Here is a 21,043-nt window from a genome sequence, read left to right on the forward strand (position 1 = left end):
CAGGTAGAATGGCATGAGCCCCATACCAGAGCAAAGAAGAGAGAGAGAGAGGAAGCAGGACCACTCTCTGTGTAAAGGCGCACGATGAGGACACCGACCCAAGCTCGAAAAGAACCTGAAGAGATGCAACCAGAGCCTAACAGACTAGCCTATAGAAGGAAGGCTTAAGGAGCCCATGCCAAGAGCCCCAAAGGCAAGAGCTAGAATCTGAGCAATGCGTTTGGAACAGCTGGCGGGGCAAGAAACACGCCAAGAGCACACCCAATCCCAAAAAGGAACAAGCATTGGCAAAGCCAACAGGTCTCGCCATAAGGACCTGTTGACTTTGTCAATGGGTTTTAGCCATGTTGGACAGCACCCATGATGCTGTGCAGCATGGCTAAAGAAGGTTAAAAAAACATTTTTTATGCGGACGGCCACAAGCACACAGTGAGACAGAGTAACACAAAGACAGTAGCACAGAAGCACACTGCGCAACAGAGCAACACGGAGAAGGGCAGAGAAGTGCATGTGAGAAACACTGGAAAAAACTTGCACTCTCATAAAGTGCCTAACTCCAAATTAAAATGCAGCACCAAAAAACAACCAGGATATTGTGCTGCATAACTAAATACTTATAAGGTCTCAAAAGCGAGACCTATTGGCTATGCCAATGCTTGTTTGTTTTGTACACACATTTGTATTACTTTGTACTGACACAAACTGAACTCAGCACATCTTACCTGGGCACATTGTGCTATCAGTGGACAGCGCCAGTCCTTACAGGCAATAAGAGAGCTGAAATAGTAGTTTCAAGTGTTTAATTCGATTGAGTTTTTTCTCAAGGAGCATGAGGGTGTGTGTTAAAGTGCCAATTAATCAATAAAATAGAGAGCAAAAGCAAGGAAAGTACACACACATGGATTACTTTCAGCCCCACGTTAAGCGCACTGTACACGACAACTTGAAACATACAAGGCAACCATCTTTGTGATATAAGTGGCAGTGAGCTCTGCTCCTTGGAAATATGGTTGATCTGTTTACATGAGATGCTCTTGTCATTGAAAGCATCAACCGTAGTTGATCAGGCAATCGACCTTGCGTTCAAGAAGTTGGAATGAGGGATCTCTAAAGACAGGCTACCAAGATAGGACAGATTTCGCTAATTCAGTGACAGGAAGCAATTCTGAACAAGCATTATGAGGCCTCCTGGCATATGCTCCACATAGACGGACATAATGCATACATGCAGAAATATATATGCCTTATCCATGAGTATGCCCTAAAAGAAAACTCAGTGCGGCTCTGTTGCATCAGAGCTCGATCAGCATCTAGGTACATGGAGAGATTTCCCAATGAGGTAGTGCCTCTGATAGGCCAGCTGGAATCAGTCAGCTTCTGTGGCTGACTGACAGAGGAGGCACTGTCTCCAGACACGCCAGCCTTTCAAAGGCTCAGACAAACACACAACCTCCAGCTTCAACTCGGCAATGGGAACAGGGATGCCTGTGGACAACATTCCCTCAATGAAACAAAAACACCGGGGCCGGCTGTGCTGGACTGTAGGAGCCCAGTATCAGCACAGCAACCTCCCCACAGGCATGGCCTCGCTTGAAAACCAAAAGAACAATAGCTCTGCCAAAGAAACATGGGGAGCATCCATCCACTGACTCAATCAGGATTCAGGCGGTACCTTTGATGGATGGAGGCTCCAGTGTGCACATGATAACCAATTCCACCACAACATCCCGCGTCAGGAAAGCCTAGCTAGTCCAAGGGTGCTGCTTCCATATGGTGTGCCATGGCTCCACTGCCAGTGTGAAATAAACAGCCACACAGGAAAGTGCCAGCATCCTAGCTGCTGGTACCAACACCGTGGAAGGAGCCGCTAACTGGTAAGCTGCATGGAAGTCCAGACAGAATGTCAACAGGTTGAGAAGGAACTCCCGCCAATCCCAGACGTCCCTGGGCCACGGCCGCATCCTTAACAAAGACTGAGCTCGGCCTGAGGGCAGATCGTTAGGTACATTTCGATACAACAGTGTGGTTGTGGTGCGTTGAAGTAATGGCTGCACCCTAGGTTGGAAGGCCTGACATCCTACACAGATGCCTGGTCGGGGAAGGTCAGGCCCATGCAGCCCTGATCTACAAATGGCCTCGTTCTGGCCTGCCATCCTGTGCTTTCTAAAATCTCGTGAGTGCGCGGGTGGAACAGCAATGGTCATCGCGCTTTCCAAAGCCTGCGGCGTCATCCTGTGCCCTGGGAATGGGCGTGCTTGTGCAGCACTGACCTCGGCCTCATACTATACACAAGTGCCCGGCACTCTGGAACCCAGCACAGCACGGTGCTCTGAGAGTGGCACAGCTGAAGGTGAACACGTTGTTCATCTTTGCCTGAAGTACCTGGGTATGGCAGCTCCACACACATCTGTTGTTTGCTCCTGGGCATGGCACGCCCAGGTGCGTTTTGTCTTTGCCACTGGGGTAACACATCCAGACATGTCGCCCTCTCCTGCTGTCACGTCCAGAGACATGTGCCATTGCTGATCACACCCACACACGTTTTCCACTACACATAACAAACTCAGACACTATTCACCCCGCAGATGGGGCGCTCGAATATTTTTTTGAACTGTGCATTGAGAACCCAGTCACAACTGTTTGTGGTGAGAACCAGCTCATGCACTTTTGCTCCTGTTGTCCACACCCAGACACTATTGGCTGTGGAGTGGGCAGGCCCACATACATTTTAAGGACGTGTTTACACAGTAACATATGTTTGCTTCTGGTTGTGATACCCAACCACTCTGCCCTCGTCATCTAGGTTTTTGAATGGCATGCCCACACAGCAGAGCCCTTTGTGATGGGGCTCAAGTGTGCCTTGACACAGGGGTGCTACACACCCATGCGCATATGCCCTGGGCTATGTAGCATCAATGTCCCCAAGTACCTCAGGCCACACCTTTTAGTCCTGTTTCATAGCAGTGTATTGAATATGCTACTTACCAGTATGCATCTGTTCTTGGCATGTAGGGCTGCTGACATTCATATCTGTGCATAGATCGCCGCCTAGTGTTGGGTCCGGATGATTGCACATTGTTGCCCTGGAAGAGTCTTCGAAGTATCACGAGATAGGTGACTCCTCCCCTGGACCATAGTGCGCATGGGGATCCTCTCCATCCTTAGATTGTTTTTCGCCATTGTGGCAGTGATGGAGTAGATATAGTAAGTGATGACCATGCTATACAGTAATTCTGAGTGCTGCAGCCGCTACAGGCGCCGGGGAGGAGGGTGGGCGATATGAATGTCAGCAGCCCTACATGCCAAGAACAGATGCATACTGGTAAGTAGCATATTCAGTTCGAGGCATGTGGGCTGCTGAATTCATATCTGTGCATAGAATACATAGCAGTACCTCCATTAGCGGCGGCTACCCGTGCCAGCTGCAGCAGTCTGAAAAAGAGTTTTGAGAACAGCCTGTCCTACAGCTGTCTGCTGTTTTGAGTGTACATCTACACAGTAGTGTTTGGTAAATGTATGTATAGTGGACCATGTGGCTGCTCTACATATTTCCTGTAAAGGAATGTTTCCTAGGAAAGCCATGGATGCCCCTAACTTACGTGTTGAGTGGGCTCGTGGGGGAATCGTTAATGTGCGTTTAGCTTTTTGATAGCAAATTTGAATACATTTAACGATCCATCTGGCTATCCCTGCTTTGGAAATGGCGTTGCCCTTGTGTTGTGGAGAAAAGGCAACGAAAAGTTGTTTTGTTTTCCTAAAGTCCTTAGTTCTGTCTATATAGTACATGAGGGCCCTCTTTACATCTAGTGTATGGAGCATTCTCTCTGCGACATTTTGTGGATTTTGAAAGAAAACAGGCAGTTCAATAGTTTGATTCATGTGGAACTGCGATATCACTTTGGGCATGAATTTGGGGTTGGTACGTAGTACAACCCTGTTTGCGTGAACCTGTATGAATGGCTCTTGAATGGTTAGTGCCTGGAGTTCACTAACTCTTCTTAACGAAGTGATTGCCACTAGGAAGGCTACTTTCCAGGTGAGGAATTGAATTTCACATGAATGGAGAGGTTCAAAGGGTGGACCCATTAATCTGGTGAGGACCAAATTGAGGTTCCACACCGGTGCCGGTGGGTGTCTTGGGGGGATTACTCGTTTGAGTCCCTCCAAGAAGGCTTTGATGGCAGGCACTCTGAATAAAGATAGGTGCTGCCTGTTTTGGAGATAGGCTGCTATCGCGGTTAAATGGATACGTATTGAGTTGTATGCCAGATTGCATCGGTATAGGTGTAGAAGGTAACAGATGATGTTTTGAATGGATGCGTCCAGCGGGTTAATGTCATTGTTGTTGCAGTAAATGACAAACCTTTTCCATTTAGCCGCATAGCAAGCTCTGGTAGTGGGTCTCCTGGCCTCCTTGATGATCTCCATACAGTCAGGTGGCAGGTTGAGGTAGCCAAACTCTAAGACTTCAGGAGCCAGATTGCCAGGTTCAGCTGTTGCGGATCTGGGTGCTGAATTTTTCCATGGTTCTGCGTTAAAAGTGCGGGTTTGATCCGCAGCCTTTGATGCGGCACCACGGAAAGTTCTAGAAAGGTGGTGTACCATGGTTGGCGCGCCCATGTGGGAGCAACTAGGATGAGTGTCAGTGAGTGTTGTCGCAGTTTGCGTGCCACCAGCGGTATTAATGGCGCTGGGGGAAAAGCGTACGCAAATCTGCCGGACCAGTTCATCCATATCGCATTGCCCTGTGATTGTGGATGTGGGAACCTGGCGGCAAAGCTTTGGCATTTTGCGTTTTCATTTGTGGCGAATAGGTCTATCTCTGGATGACCCCACTGTTGGAAGTACGGTTGGAGTACTGACGGATGTAGCTCCCACTCGTGCATCTGGTGGCTGTGTCTGCTGGGCAGATCCGCCATCTGGTTGTCTTTGCCCGGGAGGTGTTCCGCCATGAGGAATATGTTCCTCTGAATGGCCCACTTCCACATGCTCTGAGCCAGATGAGACAACTGTGGAGAGTGTGTTCCTCCCTGCTTCTGTATGTAGTACATGGCAGTCATGTTGTCCGTCCGGATCAACACGACTTTGTTGCACAAGTGTACTTTGAATGCCTTCATGGCTAGGAAGATTGCCATCAGTTCCAGAAGGTTGATGTGCATCTTCTTTTGTTGTGTTGTCCATAGTCCCTGCACTGTGTAATTGAGTACATGAGCTCCCCATCCCTGGAGAGACGCGTCCGCTGTCAGTGTGATTTGTGGAACAGGCTCGTGGAACGGTCGGCCCTTGCAAAGGTTTTGTGGATTCCACCAATGCAGAGTTGTATGCCCGACCGCTCACCAACACTAGGTCTTTCAGTTGCCCGTGAGCCTGATTCCATTGACGTGCTAAGCACTCCTGAAGCGGGCGCATATGTAGTCTCGCATGTGGGACTATGAAAATGCAGGAGGCCATCATGCCTATCAACTGCATGAACACTCGCGCCGGAAGGGAGTGTTGAGGTTTGAATTTTGAGATCAGCAGTTGCATGCTGTTGATTCTCACTAAAGTTGGCTGAGCTGTGGCAGCCAGAGTGTTGATTGTTGCGCCTAAGTACTGCTGTACGTGCGCAGGTTGGAGACTTGATTTTGGGTAATTTAGTGAGAATCCCAGATCGTGAAGAAGGTGAATGGTGTGGGACATGTGGGTGGCACATTGTTGTGCTGACTTGGCCTGAACTAGCCAGTCGTCCAGATAAGGGAAGACGTGAATGTTTTGTCTTCGCAGGTGTGCGGCCACTGTTGCCAGGCACTTGGTAAAGACCCTGGGTGCTGTTGTTACTCCGAAGGGGAGAACTTTGAACTGATAGTGATTCCCTTGAATAGTGAATCTGAGGTATTTCCTGTGTGAAGGGTGTATGGGTATGTGGAAGTATGCATCCTTCAGGTCTAGCGTAGCTAGGAAATCTCCCTGACCGAGTAGTGGGAGAACCTGCTGGAGGGTGAGCATATGGAAATGCTCCGACAGAATATATAGGTTTAGGGGTCGCAGGTCTAGAATAGGTCTGAGCGAGCCGTCCTTTTTGGGGATTAAGAAGTACAGAGAGTACACCCCTGCGCCCTGCTGGTCGATGGGCACCACTTCTATTGCCCCTTTTGCGAGCATAGCAAGCACTTCCTGCTGGAGTAAACCTAAGTGTTCGGCTGACATAGGACGGTGCTTTGGTGGTATGTTGGGTGGAGTGGAAGTTAGTTCTAGACAGTACCCGTGCTGGATGATGTCCCTGACCCACCTGTCCGTGGTGATGTTCTTCCACTTGGACAGGAACAGCTGGAGTCGTCCTCCGACAGGTGTTATGTGGTCGGGGGGTAAGGAGAGGGCGTCACTGTTTGTTCTTTGGGGAGGACCTGGTGTTGCCATAGCCACGTCCCCTGCCCTTGGTGCTGGATCCACGATATCCACCCCTGTTGTTTTTGTCATAGGTGCTTTGTGTGCCACCTTTAGTATACTGTTGTTGTGACCCCTGACCCCTTGTTGTTCCCCTATTTCCGGTGCGACGAAAGGAGCCACTACGAAATTGTTGCGTTTGTAGAGCCCCCATTGATTTCGCAGTGTCAGTGTCTTTCTTTATTTTTTCTAGGGTAGTGTCAACGTTTGGGCCAAATAAGAATTCTGTGTTAACTGGTAAGTTCAGAATATTGTTTTGTATCTCGGGTTTGAAGCCTGAGATGCGTAACCAGGCGTGGCGTCGCAGCATGACACTTGTGTTTATTGCCCTGGCCGCCGTGTCAGCTGCGTCAAGGGCGCATTTTATGGATGCATTAGTGAGGAGTTGCCCTTCTCTAATTAGGAGTTCCGCTGACTCTTTATACTCTTCTGGTAGGTGTTGGAGCAGTGACTCCAGCGTGTCGTAATGTGACCTGTCATAACGTGCCAGGAGTGCCTGTGTATTGGCAATGCGCAGGATATTCGCTGCTTGCGCTGCAATGCGTTTGCCCGATGTTTCAAGTACTTTTGACTCTTTGTCTGGGGGAGGCGCATCACCAGTCGTTTGTGAGTGTGCTCTTTTGCGAGCGTTGGCAACCACCATAGAGTCTAATGGCAGCTGACCCCTAATGTATTTAGGGTCACCGGGTGCAGGCTTATATTTCTTTTCAATCCTGGGATTTAACACTTGGGCTCTTGTGGTGTCCTTAAAAATGTCTTTGGCTGGTTTGAGAACCCCTTTTAGCATGGGCAGAGTTTTGACAGTTCTTTCTGAAGATGCGAAAGTGTCAAGCAGGAAATCTTCCTCAATGGCGTCAGAATGTAGCTCCACCCCGTGATGAGCAGCAGCCCGTTCGATGAGGGCATTAAATGCAGCCGTGTCCTCTGTAGGAGACGTTTTTACGCTGTAGAGTTGCGCATCTTGAGTATGTGGCGCGACACTTTGGTCTGTGGGATCATCCCACGCCTGATCAGGGTCTTGTAGTTGTTCATCGGGATCTACGTCCCCGGGGTAGATGGTATCCTCCCCGCCATAGTCCTGCATTGCGTCCGATTCGGAAGGGGTAGGAGAAAAGGACTGCGGATGGAAGTGTTCTTGTAGCACTGGTTCCTGCACTGTTGGCAGCTTGCGTTTAAGAGGAATTTTGTAGGGCTCCTCTTCCCTGACTGGCGTTATTTTGCGCTTGTGGAGCATTAACCTGCCAGTGTCGGCGTCGATAAATTGTGGCCCCAAAGAGTCTTGTTCTGTTAGGCCAGAGGTGGTGGACCGTGTGTGGAGGACACGTGTCCGAATTTGAAATAGTTTCGGTGCCGATGTCGGTGGCAGCCCAAATGTAATGTTGGTGGGCTCCGAGTGCACTCGACAGGGTGAGGTAGTGTCGGGACCCGAGATAGAGTGGAGGGCTGCCCGGTCACGGATGCGTTGTAGAGATGCAGAGACCTGCTGCACAGCGAACGCAGATGGTGGTTTGGTGGGCACCTTGGTAGTAGACGTCGAGGTCGGCCCCGACTTTTTTGCCGGAGTCGGGTCACTGGCCTGAACGGATGCATCGACAGTCGACGTAGTCGAGGACTTATTCGGCATCGGTGCTTTAGGCGTCGACTTAGCCGGTGGCGGCCATTTTAACTGTGGAGGTTACGGCCTTCGGCGTCGGCGCCGAAGGTCTCTGTGCCTTGTGGTGCCCGAGGGCGTGCTTTTGCTGTGTGGCGACCGCATCTGCTGCAGTGAGCTCGGCGCCGAAGTCCCTTTGTACGCGGTCGGAGCCGACAAATTTTTTCGGCGTCGGGGCAGTGGATTGTTTCGACGCCTTCGATCCGACCACCACCAGTTTCACTTTCGATTTTGAAGGGACTGGAGCGATGGATGGTTTTGGGTTTAATAACCCGGTCGTCTTCGGTAATAGTGGCTCCTGCAGAGTGTTCGAGGCCGGACCGGAAGGTGGGGCCGAGGAACCATGTATTTGATCTTGGGTAAGGCCCGAAGGCGATCCCTCGACCGGAGCCTGACGACGACGTACAGTTTCGGCCTCCGTTTCTACGGATTGGCCTAGCTCTTCGGGAGAGCTGTCTTCTTCGGCCCCGTAGGCCTCGTCGAAGTCTCCTACCTCGTCGACGGTTTCATCACGTCGAAAGAGCACTTCATCATCGTCGTCCGATCGGGAATCATGTTCTGAAGCGGGGCTAGAGACTACTTCTTCCACGCTCTCGGCGTCCTCGTCCTCGGTGCTGAATATGTTGGTGGGTGCGGGCGCTGCTTGCTGCGCCTCGAGTCTCGCTGCCCGTCGGTTCCGCAGAGTCTTCTTGGATCTGAACCGTGCACAGGCCATGCATTTTGATTCGTTGTGATCCGGCGAGAGACATTTATTACAGACTGGGTGGACGTCGATATGAGGGTACTTGGCGTGGCATAACGGACACCTTTTGAACGGAGTCCTCGATTCCATCGTCGACCGAGCTTCGAAGTTTGGATCAATTCGGTACGAAAGTTGGAAGAGGGTGTGGAGCACTAAAGCTAGTAGTCGACACCGAACGGTAACTGTACCGACGAAAACTAAAGGCCTTTTGGCCTAAAACTAAGTATTCCTAAGTTGAGCTAAGATAGTCACATCCGAACCCAATGGTGGAAAAAAACAATCTAAGGATGGAGAGGATGCCCATGCGCACTATGGTCCAGGGGAGGAGTCACCTATCTCGTGATACTTCAAAGACTCTTCCAGGACAACAATGTGCAATCATCCGGACCCAACACTAGGCGGCGATCTATGCACAGATATGAATTCAGCAGCCCACATGCCTCGAACACAGCATTGCCCAGAGGATCACTCAGCCATACTCATTCCTCAAGCTGATGCCCCTATACACCAGGCACAGGCCCATACACGTCTGATCACAAAGACATGATCATGGCCATGGCACACAGACACATTTGCAAATGAGGACGACACGCCGAGACACTAAACAATAAATACTGTGCCCCCTGGAGGATCACGCCCCCTTTGGTGGGATACCGCGTGCAGGTACCTTTGCCCCTCGGGAGCAGGGTTACACAGCCTGCCGCACCAGCCGCATCCACAGCGCTCAGGTGGGACTGGGTCCCGCACTCACCTTCTCTGGACCTTGGAAGCAGATCCGGCACTGGGGGGGTCCTCATGCCGCTGTCCAGGCTGCTGCTGAGCAACACCGCGTCCAAGGAGGGTGCCACCTTCTCCTCCAGGCCCAGGCTGCGGGGGTCGGCCACCCCGGGCCCATAGTACTCTTCGTCCTCGTCCCCCCGGAGGTGCAAGGTGGCCAGCCGCAGCCACCCACCCCCAAACCCTGCATGGTTCTGTTTCTGCTGCTGGGCTCCGGGTCGGACCCCCAGCACATCAACACCAGGACCTTCAGTTAGTTGAAAAAGATCCGGATCCTGTACTTGAACATCATTTACCGGCCCGTCCCCGCCCCCCCAGCCCAAGTAGTCAAAACGGACCCAAGAAGAAACTCGAAAAAATAGCTTTGGTGTTTACTCCTAGCCTTTCGGCTTTTGTTGCTTCCGTGTGAAATGGATCCAAAAATAAAGAAGAAGCCCGCCCATGGGGTTTCAATTATCGAACCCCTGTCTGGGCACGATAATTGAAACCACATGGCCTGTTGGTGTCTATTACACGCACCAAGCGCGTAATAGACACCAATAGGCCGTGGGTGGAGCAATGCGCCCGCCTTTGGCCAATTGCGTGCAGTCTTTTATAAAAAGACGCACGCAAAGGACATTGGGGTAGCACAAAAGGAAAAACACACGCACGAGCGTGTGCGATTCCTAGGTCAGTGCTAAAACCCAGTTTTTCACCTACTAAATGGCTCGTGCTGCGCGAGCACTGCTATGTAGTGCAACGCTAGGCCACAGAGACCTTAAAGTGGCTCACACAAGAAGCATAAAAGTGCCCGACCGGGCAGTATGAAGCCAAATTGAGAAACAACCCACAATATAGACTTGCAGGCAGTAGCATATTCGAAGGATGTGGTCAAAAACACCAAGGTAACGAATTGTGGGAAGAGCCTCAGAATCCGCGACCTAACACTCCAGAAAAGACACGTACAGTGTCAAACACCAAAAAGGGAGCATTTGTCAAATCTCCCCAGGAAGCGGAAGCAAGGAAGAACCTATGGGCAGCTTGCAACAACTCCGGAAAGCTCCCTCACACATGGAGATATCGGCATTTACCTCGCAGCCTCGAAAAGAGGTGGCGACGTAGGAAAAGGAATACCAAGGCAACCGGCACGCATACATAAATGTATAAACATATAAATATGTAGAGAGAACAAGCCAGCAGCATGAACATGTCCCTACTGGAGCACACCTAGTACAGTAAGGGCAGGTAGGAGCCGCTTTTGAAGAGGAGATCAAGCAACCTCCCAAGGAGGTGGAACAGGCAACAGGCAGGATGACCATGGCGTAAGAAGATGGCACCAGGGAAAAACATAGGGCACCGTACAACAGACCACCATGCGACGCATGGATCCCACAGGATCTCCAGGCCCAGGCGAGATAAGCAAAGCTATATAATAGCATACAAGTACCTCACATGGAGTATGCATACCCCAAATAACAGGGAACACCTCATAGGCCAATAAGCCAAGTTAAAAGAGTGCATTGACAAACTGAGCCTGTGAACACAGCCACAGCAGGCCAACAGGCAGCCCAAAGCAAAACGCATCCAAGGGATGCCAATAAAAGGGTAACCACCCTTGATCACAGAAAAAGAAGACGTAAGGCTCACCACCCATGTTAAACACAGAGTGCATCTAAATGATGCAAAATGAAAAAGTACCACCACAGGAGATAGGCCTTAGAAGACCTAAGTGGGAGGACGAAAGCCCCCAAGGAAGCGGTGAACCGCCGACTCGGCGTGAGCATCAAACAGCAAAACTCCATCAAAGGGTAAGTCAACCAGTCACTCCCGGATATTTTCAGGGAAGACACTATCGCGCAACCAAGCGTGACGCCTTAAGGCAACAGAGCCCGCCATAGCACGGCCCAAAGAATCCACAGTATCTAAGGCTGAGCGGATTGTGAATTCGGCAAGGTCGCAGACATCCCAGAGGAGGTGAAGGAGATCAACCCGAGCACCTTCAGAGGTGGCTGAAAGCAAAGACTCTGCAGAGTCCCATAGAGCAAAAACACACATTGTATTTAAGGACCGTAGGGCCGCACTAGTGGAAGCAAAGACGTTCCTGCCCCATGACTCTAGCCATCTGGACTCCAGAGAAGGCGGAAGCGTTAGAGGGGGCAGGGACGGAAAAACAGTCTGCAACACAAACCCTTGCACATCAGGGTGCACAAAAAGACCAACAGGATCATGCGGAGCTGGAAGGTTGCGGTGCAAAACTGAACGAGCCACCGGGCGACCTGAAGAAGGCCGGAGCCAGGTACCTAAAAGGGTATCATAAAGGGAAGTCTCAAAGGGCAGAAGCGGCTCCACATTCCCGGACCCCCGATGAAGGACCTCAAGCAAGGGGTCCACAGACAAGGGGGCAGAAGGGGGTTGCATGTTTAAAATGTGGGTGGCCAATGAGACCACCCTAAAAAAAGCCGCACCGGCCTCGGTAGCCCTCCGCGGAGGGGACAACAACTCGTCAGTGGGGGAGGGTTGTAAGCTGACCCTCCCAAGACACTGAGGGTGCGACCAATGTTCCACGGAAGGGAGTCCCATTGAAGAATTAGGATCCTGACGTGGCTCCTGGGGAGGTGAAGAGTCTGCTGGATCTGGGAGCTCCTGAGGAAGCTCTACAAATTCCAAGGGGGGCACTGGCAACAGTACGTCCTCTGGAGAAGATGCTATAATTCTGCGTCGACACGGCGCCGAAGCGACACGTGTCGGTGCCAACCCTGCGTCTTAAGTCGCCGACTCGGCTGCATCCGGCTTCGACTCGGCGCCGAGACTATGACAAGCTCCACTTCTGAGGAAGGAGCAGGTGCCGGAGCCGGCGAGGCAAGCTTTCGGTGCCGCCCCGGTGCTGACTCCACCTTATCCATCTCAGGCTCTGACTCCGGAGAAAGGAACAGAGGCGGAGCCGAGGAGGCGAGCCTCCGTCGCTGGTACGGCACAGACACCAGCTCCGGGCAGGCGACCTCCTGCCCGGGAGCCTGGGGTGTGCTCAAAGCAGGGCTAGGAGCACCGGTAACCACCTGCAGCACCACAGGGAGCGCAGCAGGGCTATGCGGTGTGGCAGAAGCACCGTGGGTCGTAGAGGGGGACCCAGGTGGGCTGCGCCCTAATGGCACCACATCTCCGACGCCCCTGGGGAGCAGAGGCTCAATCGGCGCCGGGGCGAACCCGCCAGCGAGTCCGTCGGAGATCCCACAAGAAGCGGAGGCCCCGAGGACACCCCAGGAACGAGATAGGGCCCAAGGGAGGCCTGTAGAGGTACGGCATATGCCTCCATTTGGGCCTGAGTCGCCCCTACACCCGGAAAGGGCGGATAGGGCAACTGTCAGGAGCGCTCGTCCGGAATGTTTCAGGAACCAGTGCTCCTGACAACAGAAGATGGGGAGGTCAAAGACCTCGGCAACAAGTGCCTCGACTTACCAAGTGGAGAACGGCGGCCCCGGACCACGGAGGCCGAACGACGGAGGGACCGGACAGTAGAGGGACCTGCCGTTGAAGAAGCCGGGGGGCGAGACAACTCCGACCTGGACAGCCGCGCCGAGAGAAGCTTCATATGGCGCTCGCGCCGAGACTTCGGCTTCAGGTGTTGGCACCCTTCGCAGTCCATGGAGTCATGCTGCTCGCCCCGACACCACATACAAATAAGATGCGGGTCCCTCGCAGACATCAGTCGCAAACAGGAATTACAAGTTTTAAAGCGCGAAGGCATTGTACACTGTTCCCGATACGAAGCGTCGACAAGGCCTGAAAACAGGCCAGAGGAACCGCTCACTCCGGATCCGCGTTGCACGAGAAAAAGAAGATAACGGACGTCAGCGTGCGGGGAGGGACTTATATGACCTTGCTGGCGTCACGTATGTGGACGACGTCAAGGCGGGGTCGTGTGGCGCTATCCCCTGGCGCGCCGAGGTTCTGCCGCAAAGTTTTTTCCGTATCCAGTCTGACGCCTGGGGATATTCTAAGTTAAGGAATCTGCGGCTAGATGTCTCTATCAGATAAGGACTGTAGTGTGTGTAGGAGATTGGGTCAGGATCAAATCTCCACGGAGAATGGACGGTAGTCCAAATTCAGTCGACCAGTTAGGATTCTTAAGTTGTTTAAGAATGCTGTGAAAATACATGATCATAAAATCTGGAAACTTAATAGGGTGGCTAAGCGTCAAGCGAAGGGCGTTGGTGACTTCAACACGGAAGTCGTGGAAGAGGGGGTTGGTAGGACTCTTCGTGCGAAACAGGTTCCAAGTCGATTACAAGACTGTTCGTTGAAACATGTCTAGAATTCCCTGTATTTCAAGCTCCATGTTTTTGTGTGGGTTTTGCTCAATTTATCTGGTTTATTAAAGGGGGAGGGGATGTGGTGTTTATACTTCTTTCATTTCTATCAATCTTGGTTTCTAAGTGATGATGTAGGGCATCAGAATGTGGGTGGTTGCTGGGTTGGAATTAAGAATGTTGTGAAAGGCAGTTAGACTTGGATTTCTTGTGGATGAGGTCTGTGTATCTGTTGCTCCCAATAAATACCTGTTTTCCAATGACCTGGATGAAGCAGTTTTCCTTTGTGACTGAAGGCTCACTTCCACAGAAGGCCCTTAACTGTACTATAGCCAGGGCAGCTTCAATGAAATGAAGCCTACCCAAAGGAGACAGGAATTTCTTCTGCTGGTTGATCATAAACCCCAACAACGTTAGGCGGTTTGCCATCATCTGCAGGTGGTCTCCAACTGACTGTGGCAAACCACCTTGAACACCTAGTCAATGATGTAGGGAAAAACTGGTATCCTTGACATCCAAAAATGGGCAGCAACCACCATCATCACTTTCATGAACATTCGAGGAGCACAGCAAAGTAAAAATGATCTCTGCCTATCTTGAACTGCAGGTAACGTCCCTGGACGGCAGGACAGTATATGAAAATATGAATCCTACAGATCCAAGGACACCATCCAGTACTTTGGATCGAAGGCAGACAAGATATGGGCCAGTGTGAGCATTTCAACTTGTCATTCTGCAGGAAGGTATACAGAGGTTGAAGGTCTAAGACGGGCCGAAGGCCCCCATCCTTCTTCAGCACAAGGGAATAGCAAGTGTAGAAACTCTTTCCTATTTCCAACCCACCTGATACCTGCTTTGAAAAGAAAAACTTGCATCTCTTGCAACAGAAAGAAAAGGTGTTTCACCGTGATTAACTCTGATGAGGGGGAAGGGAGGTAGGGAAGAAAGGAAGAGTAGGGCATAGCTATGCTGAACTATTTGAAGGACCGGTCTGTTCGATGTGATGGATAACCACCCTGGTTGCAAATGCTGGACCTTGCCTTACAGAGGCTGATTGTTTGCCACTAATTGGAAGCTATAGCGACTTGTTGCCATGGGGGGAAGAGGACTGGGAGGACTGATTCCCATGTAGGTCTGCATGTTGACTGCCAGATTCACGTCCCGGTCTCGAAAGAATAGGGTTGATTGCAGCAGTGAGTGGGGAGACTTTTGTTGCCTGTACTTCAGCTTTTTTGCCGAAGAGGCATGAGCTATCAAAAGGCATATTCATGCGAGAGACCAGTATGTCTCCAGAAAATCATGTGGAGCACATCCACACATGGTGCAGATCATAACACTGGTGCCAACCGCCCTTCATAGACAATCAGTAGTATCAAGGCCTGCACAAATGATGTATTTGGCCACATCTTTACCATGCTGAATGATTTGAGCTAGTGAGGCTCTAGGGTGTGCCAGGACCTCAGCAAGATCTCACTGACCATGTCCTATAGGGCATGTGTTTATTGGCCCAATAAGAAGACTGTATTGACCAAACTCAATGCCGCAAGAGAACAATTGTTGCAACGTCTCAATCCTCTTAAACTCCCTATTGAGAGGAGTCATGGTGAACAAAGTGGGTTTCAAATTGCTGATTGGAGCCTGACTAAATGGAGTAGACTGTTTAGTGAGAAATTCTAGGTCACCAATAGCTGGTCTGTGACGTCTGGCCATCTGCCTATTTAACGGTGAGCAAGAACAAGGCTTTGACTAGGTATCTGTTAAGGTATCCGTGAAGAAGTCAGAGAATGAAAACAAGGGCTCAGATGTGTCTGGCCCAGGCTGTAAGATTTCCATAAGGACATTGTCTTAACCTCAACAGAGGGCAGTTGTAGGTTAAAGATCTCAACGCTCATCGGATTACCACTACAAGTAATGCACTCTCATCCACTGGAGGGCCAAATGGCAAGTTCAACACTCTGTCAGGAGAAGTATCAAGCCATCTAACCTCTTCTATGTCCAAAATTGTCATTATCTAAATGAGGTGGTAAATCATCCCTAACCCCACCATTATTATCTTTGAATGGTAGTGCGATTTGGTCAGAATTGAAGCCAAAAGATAATTGAGCCTCTGATGGCGCACCAGCCCTAGTAGGAATACAGGATCAGAGTCAGGCTGCATGATGACTGGTTGTGCTTTAGTATTTTGTAGCGTCCCATCAGTTGGGATCGAGCTGAAGTCGGGTCGCAGTCAGACATCGAAACCACCACCGGATCCTCCACACGCAACATCAGCATTTGGTACCGGAGCCGTGGATGAAGTCTGTAACGGAGTTGGTATGGAGCCTTTAACGGGTCTAAGGTGGTCAGATGGTGCGTTGGATGGATCCTTCGGTAGTAACCTGGCTGAGGGCCTCAGTGGATCAATGGAATCTGAAGGTGCACCAGAGAGACCAGGAAGAACACCAAATAACTTGAATAAGAACCTCCTTGAAGACATCAATTTGCTGCAGCATGGCATTCCTGCACCCCCGGATCATCTTCAACCTCAGGTGCTCTGAGGATCTCCCCTTACCTTCGCTCGATTCTGAGCAGCGCGTAAAGAACGCTACGGACAAGACATTGTTCTCCCTCGCCCCGACCCTGTCCTACTTTGGTAAACCATCTGCCCCACCACGGACTGAGTTCCCGTGCTGCTAAGCACTGGACACCGTTCCCTTACACCCCCCCCCACCCCGGTGGTCCTCTACCTGGACTGAGAGCAACCTCTCAGGCATTCTGATTCTCCTGTCCTGATGATGATCCCATATCCGCCGTTGAGGATCGAAACGTCGTCGACAACCACATCTTGACTCCAAACTCTTACTCATAATTAATGTGGAGCTTAAGACGTTTCTCTCATTGTGACTTCTGTAAATTATGTATCACTCTGCGGTTATATGCCTGCGGTCAGGAAATCTGTTTCATGTTTATTGACTGTGTAAATAAATACTATCTCTTCCATTTGGATAGTAACATACACAACTCTAATTGTAGTTTTGTGGTTATGATTGCATATTTTCATTGATAGGGACCGCTGTCTCTAATAACATGGAGTATGACCAATGGTACAGGGAATTCTGGGTGCGTGGACAGTCACTGTGGCATCTGCTCTGCAACCAGAGATCTGAAAGGCAACTAACATTGTGATGCTCTTGTGTCTCCTCATTAGCTAGAGAATGGTGGGATGTGATTGAACCCCACTTGGCCTTCCTGTGCTTGCGTTTGTACTTCAATTTTGACTTACAGAAGGACTTCGGCCGCAAAGTTGACCTCTCGCTGGAACGACCACAGGAGTGGAGAGAGTCAGCACCCTCGACTTGTAGAAGGACTTCTGAGAGGCCTGCAACTTTTTGTGTTTGGCAACATACAGCTTAGTTTCTTGCACACAGATCATCTCCGGGTGCCCTGAGGGCACACTTGTCGCACAACTTGAAATCGTGTCCTAAGCCCACGGACCAGAGACACACCTCATGCGGGCCTGTGACCGACATCTGCTTTCTACAGTTGCGACATGGTTTGAAACTTGTAGTCTTAGGAGAGGACATTTTCCCCTAGTACACTGGATTTCATCCTGTTTCCGGAGTCATTAGTGGGCTGCACTCTGGATACATGTCAGAAGGCGTAGAAAGAAAGAACTGATATCAGCAGGAAGGGGTGGCACTTATATGCTGTTCTGGTCTGATACTTTCAGGGTGGAACGGAGTTAAAGGACTGCACAGCCTAGTAGTGAGCTTGAGCATAGATGGAGAGAATTTTCCAGATCCTATCTAGCACCTGTGGTGTATTCGAAGATGAAGAATCTGTGGTTAGAGGAATTCATTAGAAACATGTCAGAGTGGCTCATCTCAGAGAAATGCACCATTCTGGGGCTAGTGCTACAATGTCCTGCAGTGTTTGTCACACTTTACAATAAAAGTTATAAATGTGCCATACAGAAACAGAAACTGGTACTAGGTACTCACCATCGCTTTAAGCCAAGTACAAAGTGTTGGAGGAAGCTTAGCTAGCAGCTCCATGCCTTCCTTAGTCTGAGCATGTAGTAAAGCATAAGCCAATCTCTGTCCAGTCAGCACAAGCAGCTGGGATGCAAGCACTTCTTTGTCATACACCTGGAGGATGGCCTGCAAACAAGATCAAACATTTAGATGAACAAACCATTGTGTTAAAAAATACCATTTTCTCTATGAATTTCAGTATTTACATCATAATACTCTCCATAATGATAATCGCCTTTTAGAGCATACAGGGGAAAACTATGCAACAGTTCCAGTACCAATACCACCTAAAGGGAGTCTAGCGAAACTATTAAAATAAAATGTCTCGGAAAGGTGAATATTCTTTATTTAACAATTTTTAAAACTCATTTTTGGGGATATTTCCCTCTAGGTTATTTTATTTTAGAGTGAGAGACTCACAAAGAGAAGCTAGGAAGAAATAATGAGCCACCACTATATCTGTCTTTACCAACAATATTTATTAATGTTCAATTCACCAACAGCTTCAATCATGAATCCAACCTTCATCATCAAGATTGTATGTCAAGTGAGGGAGGACAGGATGACCAACATGGTGGTCACTCTAGCAAGCTCCAGCCTTTCACCCATAGAATCCTGTACATTTCTTTCATGAGGTGCTGGCAGAGTAACGAAAGTGCCCCACCAATGCTTGACACTTCCTGACAACTTGGAGAAGCCCCTTGATGCCACTCCGACTGCAAGTGTTCCACACTGGGCCAAGGAAGAAGTGGAGACTTTGGACTTGGAGCAGGTCTGCCAGCAATCTGCTACACATTCCGCTTGGTCAGTCCCAGCCTAATCTACACCCTGTGCCAAAAAGAGTGGTTGAGTCCGAGGACGGTCTTGGGCTCTGGTGCAGGCATGGCAGGGAGTCAACGTTGCAGAGAGCGATGAGTGTTGCGGCAGATCAACACTACATCTTCCCAATGACCCTCCACCTGAGACCATTAATACGCAAAACATTCATGCAGGGGTCGCATGTGTAACCTTGTGTGGGAAACTATGGTGATGCAGGAGGCCACCAATCAGAGGAGGCACACTGCTGTCTGCTTTGCGACCTCTTGATCTGGCTGAAAAAGAGAGAGCAACACATGAAAAGACTGGATTCATGCCCACTGGGATATGCTTTGCCACCCTATGCATTGAGGAAGGTTCCCAGATAGAGTTGGAGATGTGACTTTACTGTGAAGCAGGTTTATAGTGGCTTGATTGTGTATATGACACTGCTGTTCAGTTGCGCTCGTTATCAGCTAATCGTCCAGGCATGGAAATACATGTCTTTGCAGGTGCGCAGCTACTACAGCAAGACTTTTTGTAAAAACTTGAGGTGTCGTAGTGACCCTGAAGGGCAGCACTTTAAACTTGTAGTGTTTACCACTCACTTCAAACTGAGGCAGCGCCAATGAGCTGGATGAATCGGGATGTGGATGTAGACCTCTTTGAGGTCAAGTGCAGCCATGAAATCTTCTTGCAGCAGTGCAATGGCATGGAGTGACCATGTGGAAATATTCTGACAGGATGTACTTGTTCGGCACCTGAAATCCAAAATGGGCCTGAAAGAAATGTCCTTCTTAGAAATGAGGAAGTATAACCCTGAACCCTGTGGATGTTGTGGCATGGGCTCTATAGCTCCTTAGAGAAGAAGCACTTGAACCTCTTCCCGAAGTAGTCGTTGATGTTCTGGGGCGAGGACATGGCTGCGGGGTGGCATGTTGAGTAGTTTGGAAATGAACTCCAGGCAATAACCGTGTTGGATGAAGTCTAACATCTGAGGTCGATCCCCAAAAGGTGTTGCGTGCTCGAGAGGGGGGAAGAGGGTGAAGAGTGGCAAGTCATTTCCTGGCTGGGGCATTTCCTTTGGGGGAGCCACCTTGGCAACTAACTTTGGTGCTAATCCCATGGTAGGCACCCCTGAAGTAGCCTCTTGTGGAGGTTTGTTGGGAAGGCTGATGCTGGAAGGATGTGGTTATCAAAAAAAGGGGGGAAATAGAGGCTGATGGTTAGGTTCACCCTCCAGCAGTATATGTATAAAAGAACAGCCTGAACTAGTCAAGTAGAAGAACCTAACCTAGGGGGATGGGAGGTGTCAGAAAACAATCTTGATTCTGAAATACACCAAATGTAGAAAAAGGAAAAAATTTTCTTTTTCTTGAGTCCCCTCACTCACCAGGGTTTCCCCACGGTGACATGCTTCATCATTGGGGTCCTCCCAGTCCTCTACGGACTGAGGCGTGCTGCGACTTGCGAATTACGTAGGAGCACTAAAATCAGACTATGTGTAGTGCAAGTGAAAAGGTGGAGTGGAATTTAAAATTAATGTGGGCCAAATAAACTTTATTGATGCTCTAAGCTGAAAAAATTAAAAATGGGGTGATATGCTAAAGTCCCTAATTGTAATGAATAGGTGTACCTAGCATATTGTCAGGTCAACTAGTTTCGAGCTTCCCCAGCTCTTCGTCAGGACAACACCGGGACCAGCCCAGTGAGATTGTGCCACTCCTAGTCAACCTTAGTAAGGTGCAAAATGTGAGACGCTGCAATTGTAAGGCATGCGTAATTTATGATACATACGTAATATACGTCAGACGATATCTGTAGGATATAATGAGATACAAATTATTTGGAAAAAGGTAATTCATAAGTACTGTTATCCTTTAAAATTGTGAGCACACTACACCCAAGTGATCAATCACTTCAGTCTGTGATGTGCCTCGTTGTGGGTTCTTTATAAAAAAGAAGGAAACAAATGAATGTTAATTCGTTCTCTCCATGTCGGCGTTTGTGCTGAAAAAGTGATTGTGATTCAATAAAAATACCATGTCTGACACAACACGAAACACACATACACAAACATATAGATGACATAAATACGCGTTTTACATACTTTTTACAAGACACCTTTTCACTTGCACTACACATAGTCTGATTTTAGTGCTCCTACGTAATTCGCAAGTCGCAGCACGCCTCAGTCCGTAGAGGACTGGGAGGACCCCAATGATGAAGCATGTCACCGTGGGGAAACCCTGGTGAGTGAGGGGACTCAAGAAAAAGAATTTTTTTTCCTTTTTCTACATTTGGTGTATTTCAGAATCAAGATTGTTTTCTGACACCTCCCATCCCCCTAGGTTAG

General features: G+C 49.7%; 1 protein-coding gene across 2 annotated transcripts in view; it reads right to left on the reverse strand.

Annotated features, from left to right (window-relative positions):
- The window catches only part of RAB3GAP2 (RAB3 GTPase activating non-catalytic protein subunit 2), a 687,447-nt gene that overhangs the window by 24,043 nt on the left and 642,361 nt on the right, over window positions 1-21,043 (reverse strand). For both annotated transcript variants that reach the window (XM_085612952.1, XM_085612951.1), the window contains exon 34: window positions 17,860-18,018. In XM_085612952.1, the coding sequence (XP_085469078.1) occupies window positions 17,860-18,018 (159 nt within the window). The remainder of the gene's footprint in view (window positions 1-17,859; window positions 18,019-21,043) is intronic.

Source organism: Triturus cristatus, chromosome 6, assembly GCF_964204655.1.
Source record: "Triturus cristatus chromosome 6, aTriCri1.1, whole genome shotgun sequence".
NCBI lineage: Eukaryota > Metazoa > Chordata > Amphibia > Caudata > Salamandridae > Triturus > Triturus cristatus.